Raw genomic sequence first — 8246 nt, 5'->3', positions numbered from 1 at the left:
GCCCAGGGTGCCCTTTTGATCATTTCAATCTCTCCTCAGAGAAAAAACCTTCTGATTGGCCAGGAGGCTGAGAAGGGGGGGAAATCTTTAATTAAGCAGATAATCTCTTGTTGGGACGAGAGGAGCTCCATTTCAGAGCCCCCTCCTTGAGTCCTGATCGCTTCTGGTGAAGTTTCATACGCTGGTAGCCCAGTTGCCTCTCCATTCTTTGTGTCGTCTGCAGGCTATCGGGACAAGTCTTACCTGTCAGGATGTTCATTCACTGGGAGGTGTTTTATTACGTTTTCATACTTATGACTCACATGAGGTCATACTGCTGCTGGTAAGTTTCATTTATCTCTAAATAGTTACAATTTCCTCATCCTCACGAGGTTTAATCTGCAGTTCTTATGTAAAAAAAAACACAAAAAGAAGAAAAAAATGGTTCCTGGATTTATTTGGTGATGACTGAGCTGTCAAACCTTTTCACCAGAGCATGTTTTTAATAATGCTTCTTACAAAAAGGGCATATTTGCTCGCTCTCAGCTCAGGGTTCCTTTGCCTCCCTTTTGCTTGGTCACGTGAGCGTTTCATTCCCAGACAAGGACGTGAATTTTAAAATCCATCATCACAATGATATAGACAATCATTAAGACGTTTTACAACAAGGAAACATGAACGGGGCCTTCACTGGCGCACGTTTGCTCCGCCACGGTTCGGATGGTGTCGCGGTTTAACGTGATCCGCAGCACACTAATGAGAGATGCTAGCGGAGGAATTTGTGGAGCTTCCTTGAGTGAATAAGCTGTCTCCTCTTCCAGGTCAGTGAATAATTTCTTGATGACCGGACCCAAGGTAAGCCAACTTTCTTTTGATCTTTCCTCCTCTTTTTTTGGCTTCTCCTGACAGAAACAGGGAGAAAAACCACGGTCCCTGTGTGAAGCGTATCGACAAGCTCAGCTACCTGTCTGTATTCAACAAAAGCTCTAAATCAATGATATTCTTGGCCTTTTGTGATCCCCCCCCACCCCACCCCACAGTACACTTGACCTTATTCAGAGGCTCTGTGTATCCAAGGGTTGAATGTGTTAAGCAGCGAGGGCAGGAGAGGCTGTAGTGGGTGGTCATCATTAGTGAGCCAGACCCCTGTGAAAGAGGTGGTACTCCATCTCCCTGAAGGCCACTTGAGACATATTAGTTATATTATCATTCATGCAGTCTGAACAAGCAGCGGAGCAGCAGGATGGAGCGCACCGGTCTGAGAAAGCTCCACAAGTCATTGTGCTCGCAATTTCTGAATGGCATAATATTGCTCTGCTTTTTATAAACTCCCCCGACACCCCTGTCCAGTGGTCCACCCTTTCTATTACTTTAAGTTCTGATTTAAAATATATAAATAAAGGGTGAAGAAAAATCCAAATTTAAGCACGTTCATCACTTTTTGGGCCTTCCTTGAGCTTCAAGTTATTAAAAATGTCGCAACACGACAAAAGTCAAATTCTGCCTCAGCAAAACTCAAGATTTACTCACAAAATATTTTCTCTTGTGTCTAAGCGTTTCCTTACTGGTTTCGTCTCTTAGTTTCACGTCAATCCTCCTCAAAGGGAACTCTTTTATGAGGATTGTTCTGTTTTATGCTGTTGTTGCTTTGCGAGTTTAAATGGCGCTGTGTTTCTGCTGCCGCTGCAGGCTTACCTGATTTACTCGAGCAGCGTGGCAGCAGGAGCTCAGACAGGCATCGAGGAATGCAAACACCAGTTCGCTTGGGACCGCTGGAACTGCCCAGAGAGAGCTCTGCAGCTGTCCACACACAGCAGCCTGCGCAGTGGTGAGTCCACGACTGGAACACCAGCAAGCGAAGGGGTCGATGTAACCGGACCTCTCTTTGTGCACGATTTCACTGTTTGAAACAGAGAGGGCACAAGATGCTTTAGGACGGTCTTTTTCACTTGAAAGAAAAAACAAAACACGATAATTATATTGGCACCACTTTACAATAAGGCTCCCCTTATAGATGGCTAATAAACAGTTTATAGATATGTTATCAATTCCTCTATAAATCATTAATAACTGCTTATTATGCATTGATTAAGGGGGACAGAGAGAAAAACAACTGACCAGTTTCTGAGCCCAATCTGTTCAATTATATATTTCATCTAGAGTTGTTATATTAAACATTTCAGACTAAGTTACTACCTTGTGAGCACAATAAGCATTTGTAAACCTCATTTTTAGCATATAATATTGTACTTTATCACTGTATTATAAGTATCTACAACTAATATTATATCCTAAAAAAAAATAGGTTTACAAATGTTTATTGTGCTTACAAGATAGTAACTTAACCGTTTAATAAAACAACTCTAGATTAAATATATAGGTGGCAGATTTGGCTCAATATTTGGTAAGAAACTGCTCAGTTTGGTCTCTCTGTCACCCTTAATTAATGCTTAATAAACAATAATTAATGATTTATAAAGTGTTTATAGAGGAATTAATAATGTATTAACTATTTATTAGCCCTCTTTAAGGGGAGCCTTATTGTAAAGTGGTACCATTATATCTAATAAGCCATCAGCTTTCTCTGTTTTGTTGAGACTCAAACGTATGTTTGACAGTTTAAAATGATCTTCATTTACACATGCATGAGAGCCTTGTTTTGTTCTAAACAAATGATAGATGGTGGACCCATTAGGTCAACATTTCATGGTCTTTTTTGATCAATAAAATTGTAGTAAGCTTGTAAATTACAGCAATTTTTTTTACAACCTAGGATTTATTGAAAAATCTGCAATGGAAAGATTTTTGGAAAAGCATATGAAACTGCTAAACTTCTCAACTTGGAGAAAATACAAACATGCATATGCTTAACCACCATTTTATTGTAAAAAATGTCTCTTGAAAACGAGTACGTAATAGAAAAGTAAAAACCACATTGGCGTCAGACACTTTGAAAGTAGATGAGCACGACTGGTCAGTGGTTAGTACTGTTGCCTCACAGCAAGAAGGTCCTGGGTTCAATCCCCAATTGAACCTGGGGTCTTTCTGGGTGGAGTTTGCATGTTCTTCTCATGTTTGCGTGGGTTTTCTCCGGGTACTCCGGTTTCCTCCCACAGATTAAAAACATGCATGTTAGGCTGCATTCAGGCCCAGGCCTCCCTTGCAAAAGAGATCTGTGATCGCAATGGGATTTACCTGTTTAAATAAAGGTTAAAAATAATGCTTATATATAAAAAAATGTAAATAAATTTCATTACTGTATCTCATTTGTGCAATAAAAATCTTTGATGAGTGAAGATTGTTAAAGAGTCCCTCTGCTGGCAGCAAATCGTGAGGCCGCATTCGTCCATGCCATCAGCTCTGCGGGCGTCATGTACACCCTAACCAGGAACTGCAGTCTGGGAGACTTTGATAACTGCGGCTGCGATGACAGCAGAAACGGACAACGAGGTCAGGGAACTCCCTAAATCTGTGCATAAATCTTTCACTGCGCACAATACGATGCAAAACAGAAACTGTTTTTCTTCTCAGGCGGTCATGGCTGGCTGTGGGGTGGCTGCAGCGACAACGTTGGCTTCGGCGAGGCCATCTCGAAACAGTTCGTGGACGCCTTGGAGACCGGGCAGGACGCTCGGGCAGCCATGAACCTCCACAACAACGAGGCTGGTCGAAAGGTGCAGTAGCTGGCCCTGATTCGCTCCCATCCACTTTGAAACGAGACATGAGCTCGTAGATCAAGTAAACAACGTCTGTGCCTCGAGCTCAACTGGGTGTTTGAATGTTTGTTCCTGCAGGGCCCCTCCAACTGATTTCTGAGCGTAGAGCGCTCTTTGAATTATTTTTCCTCGCTCAGGAGAACACTGAGTGTGCCACCCAAGTATCCCTTTCACGTTGCAATAAGTGAGGTGCCACTCGTTCCCGATAACAACAGTGTGTTCGATGTACCAGAAGGGCCTATTTACCAGTGCTGAATGCACCTTATAACAATACGTCAACTCAGGAATCCCAGAGTTGCTAGTGCGAGCTTAATTGGAGATCCCGCGGAGCCAGACACCGCACGGCATTCTGTATCCTCCTGCTTTCTTAAAATAAGTGTTTTAGTTTTATTCTTGCGATAAGGATCCCACATTTATGTTAGCCTTTGTTTGGCTCCGAGGGAGTCTGAGGGGACCACAGGCGTGCAGCTGAAGTGCTCTTTGTTGACGGTGCCTTTGCTCCCCCCCGCTGGGCCCTGGGATCCCCATGGCACCTGGAGCATCATTGTAACAGATAAAAATGGGGACAAGAAAGAGAGAAAAACTTCTTTTTTCCGTTTCTCCGCTCAATGGGTCCTCCCTCGAAAGAAAACATGTTGATAATGAACATGCTAAATAAATACTCCTGCGTATTATTCGGGGGGACAATGGAGCTCGATGTGAAACTTTGATGCGGCCTCACCTCGGCGGAGGGTTCAGGCCCTGGAGAAAACGCCCCTTTCAGCTGACAGCTGTTTTGTGTCAGGTAAAGTCAGGAAACACTGAGGACGACAAAGAAACTGTGCAACGGACCTTCCATTGAATGTATTCAACCTTTTTTTTTAACTGAACCGGACAACTTTAATAATTCAGTTAGTTAATTTGACAACACATCAATCAACCGAAAGAGAGTTTACGAACACACACTGCAGGCAGCTTTGGCGCTCTTCATCACTCGCTGCCAAAGGTGAAGGTGGAATGATGTTTTTTAATGTGTCTGTGCGTGTTTGTCTCTTTAGAAGAATATCTCAAGAATAATTGAACAGATTTTAATTAGGGATGCACGATATTGGATTTTTGGCCGATATCCGATATGCCGATATGTTAAAACTTATTTGGCCGATAACCGATACCAATATTTTTATATACTTTCATTTGTCAGAACATAGCCCTCTTATTTAGGCTTATTTGCTACTAAAGTGTGTAACAGCTGTAAGAGCTGGTGACATATATTCAGTAAAAGTCATATGATATGTGTAGCACATTAACTTATATTAAATGAAGTGTTAAATGTTATTTATTAACATTAGTCACCTGCCGTCTCACTTGTGGAGACTTGTTCTGGGTTCTTAGCTGCAGTGTGGGATCCTCTGCACTCTTGTGCATGAAGGACAGACTTTTTAAGTTCAAAGATTTTGTCTAACCATTTTGCCGTAAGACTAATCATGCTAACGGGGCTAACACGACGTCCAAATGTCTGTGGTAAAACTCACCCAACAAGTCGTGCTATCAGCTATTAGCTTCTCAATGACGTTGGATATGACGGCTTGTAACTCGGGTAAGGTTACGTCGGAAAAATATCTCCGACAGGGGACGATGTAGCGAGGTTCAGCGTAGTCCACAACTGGCTTCGAAATCCTCAATGAAAAAAAAACTTCCACACGCCGACATTTTGGATTTTCCTCTCTGCCTTGAGATCAGATTGGCGCGCGGGACGTCATCACGTTGTGCTGCCGCTGCAGGCATCCTTGTCACTGGGCTGACATACAAAAACAGCGTCTTTTATATCGGCAAGTTGTTTTAATGGAATGGCCGATGTCCGATATATAACTTTAACGCTAATATTGGCCGATACCGATACCATGCCGATAATATCGTGCATCCCTAATTTCAATTAAACATTGATTAAACTTTCAGAAAGTACCGTATTTTTCGGCGTATAATTCGATCCGGAGTATAAGTCGCATCGGTCAAAAAAAGCATCATGAAGAGGAAAAAAAAACATGTTGCTTCGACATATAAGTGACATTTATTAGCTGAACTGTCACATTTATTATGTGTTCATTTAATAGTCAAAACAGCTTCATATTGCCTGGACGGTGAGGTGCCATCCATCCATCCATCCATCCATTGCGGCCAGAGCCACTAGCATTTTTATTTTTTTTTGTATTCAACCTTTATTCATACAGATAAATCACACTGAGCCTCGAGGACTCATTTACAAGTGAAACTTGTTTGCTCTTCAGCGTTCCTCCACCAGCACCAGCTGAGTGAAGCGAGCACACACGGGAGGACTCGCTGTTATAGTTCTTCAAAATTTAAAGCGTCAGTCAAAAATTGCGTTATGAATATGGAAAAAAGTACATATATAAGTTGCTTCGACGTATAAGTCACAGGACTGACTAATCTAAGCAAAAAAAAAAAAAGCGACTTATATTCCGGAAATTACGGTAACTGAGTCAATATGATCCAAGATGGCTGCCACAGCAAAGCAATTTTACAAACAGAAAAATTGACTCGGTCACTTTAATAGATTTTAATCATATTGGGTGTGGTGGTAGTTGGGAGTCATTCCCACCATATACCCTGAGGGCTACACATTTTCTGCAGCTCACTCATTAACTGTTGGAGTTAATCCTTTTAGACTGTTATCAAAATATCTTCTGAACCACTGAATATATTTTAAAGAAACTTTCAAGAATTGGATGATTATCAACAAGTGGCTAACTTTTCCAAGATGACTGCTACAGCTAAGCAACACCAAGTGTTTGTAGGTCAGTCCGTTTTGCTAATACTGAGCTAACGTTTGCTGTGGGAAAAGTTGAAAGTCATCTCCAACACCTTCTCTGCACAACATTTTTGTTTAAACCTTTGCCAAAAACTCTTGGTATTGGTCCTATTTGTCTGTTAGCAAAATATCTCGTACAAAACGGTATGAAATTTAATGAAGCTCTCAGAACATAATCTTTTGATGCACATTACTTACCTTTTGGAGTGAACTCGATTAAAGATAGTCGACTTTTGCCCACCTAAAATGATCAGAGAACGTCTGTCATTTTACAGAAGCTAAAAGTTGGGGCAGTCTTTCAAAGCACACTCCAATCTTCAACAGATCATGTGAGATATTACGTGAGATTGAACACAATATTTTCAAGGTTTGACCGAAATGGCTTCCTTCACAGAACAATATGTGGTAAACTGAACGTGCATTGTCTTGTAGTGAGTCTTCTATTTTTGTTGTCTGCAGGCGGTCAAGGGGACCATGCAGAGGACATGCAAGTGTCACGGTGTGTCTGGAAGCTGCACCACTCAGACCTGCTGGCTGCAGCTGCCAGAGTTCAGGGAGGTGGGCAACTACCTAAAGGAGAAGTACCACCGGGCAGTGAAAGTGGACCTCCTCCGAGGAGCGGGGAACAGCGCGGCCGGCCGAGGAGCCATTGCCGAGACGTTCAGCTCCATCTCCCGCAAGGAGCTGGTCCATCTGGAGGACTCTCCCGACTACTGCCTTGAAAACCGCACTCTGGGCCTGCCGGGTACGGAAGGCCGCGAGTGCCTGAAGAAAGGCAAGGGCCTGAGCAAGTCAGAGAAACGGAGCTGCAAGAGGCTGTGCGGCGAGTGCGGCTTGGCTATGGAGGAGCGCAAGACTGAAATGGTGTCCAGCTGCAACTGCAAGTTCCACTGGTGCTGCGCGGTGAAGTGCGAGCAGTGCAGGAAGACGGTGACCAAGTACTTCTGCGTGAAGAAGGGAGGTCAGTGGGAGAGGAACGAGAGCGCCACGAGCCGCAGGAAGAGCCTCAGACTGAGGAAGAGGCACTGAGCGTGTCCAGCAGCCGGACGCTCAGTCTGCACGGACTGCTTCGTAGCACAGAGGCCCGTCATAGCAGAGAGGAAAGAGGAGCGCTCTTACGTTTTGTAGAATGTTGTTTTTTTAGCATAATGTATTTAAGATATATTTTTATATTTTTACAACATTTAAAAAAAATCCACAGGGCAATGGAAGCGTTTTAGCTGACGTCAAAATTTGCCACTTTTATTTATTCTAATAAACAAAAAGCATGCGAGAAATTTTAGCAGTTTGGTTGACGATCTAGCGCGAGCATCGTGAGATCACCCTGCAAGAAATTACCGAGTTTTAACCGTTGTTTTATAAGCCTTATGCGTGATCATGGGATATGAAAGCTCTGCCCCTCAGCTATGACGATTTTATCTCAGTACCTGTGAAACCGACTGTCGTAGCCACGTTTGTGATGGCTGAGGTAATTAGGTGTGGCCGCCATCTTGAATTAGCTTAATCAGTACAAGCAGTTAAACGGCTGCAGACGAACATCCAATAGTTATTTTCTGAGAATTAAATTAAAATCCATCCAGTGGTTCGTGAGATATTTTGCTAACAGACAAACAGGGTTAACTCCAACAGTTAACGGCAAAGTTTTAACATAAAATGTCGTGCATCGTGTAGCGCTCAAAGTATGTGGTGGGAATAACCCTCAGCTACTACCACATTAAACTTTACATTAAAACCTGTCAAATCTA

At 42.8% G+C, this 8246-nt stretch overlaps 1 protein-coding gene across 1 annotated transcript; it reads left to right on the top strand.

Annotated features, from left to right (window-relative positions):
• The first annotated feature begins 251 nt into the window (after positions 1–251).
• On the top strand, positions 252–7590 carry wnt8b (wingless-type MMTV integration site family, member 8b). Its single transcript, XM_037686840.1, has 6 exons — positions 252–322; positions 801–834; positions 1669–1807; positions 3304–3429; positions 3511–3653; positions 6961–7590. The coding sequence occupies exons 1-6, from the start codon at positions 252–254 to the stop codon at positions 7528–7530; spliced, it is 1083 nt and encodes a 360-aa protein (XP_037542768.1). The 3' UTR covers positions 7531–7590.
• The last annotated feature ends 656 nt before the right edge of the window (positions 7591–8246 follow it).

The sequence above is a fragment of the Nematolebias whitei genome, chromosome 1 (assembly GCF_014905685.2).
Source record: "Nematolebias whitei isolate Nwh7 chromosome 1, NemWhi1, whole genome shotgun sequence".
Classification (NCBI taxonomy): domain Eukaryota; kingdom Metazoa; phylum Chordata; class Actinopteri; order Cyprinodontiformes; family Rivulidae; genus Nematolebias; species Nematolebias whitei.
The sequence above is the reverse complement of the archived record's forward strand: the minus strand, read 5'-3'. Positions and strand labels throughout refer to the sequence as shown.

Excerpts from the sequence above, each read along its gene's own strand:
- wnt8b (XM_037686840.1), top strand. The coding sequence starts at position 252 with ATGTTCATTCACTGGGAGGTGTTTTATTACGTTTTCATACTTATGACT. Across the intron at positions 835-1,668 it reads TCTTGATGACCGGACCCAAG|GCTTACCTGATTTACTCGAG; the intron begins GTAAGCCAACTT and ends CTGCCGCTGCAG. Across the intron at positions 1,808-3,303 it reads ACACAGCAGCCTGCGCAGTG|CAAATCGTGAGGCCGCATTC; the intron begins GTGAGTCCACGA and ends CTCTGCTGGCAG.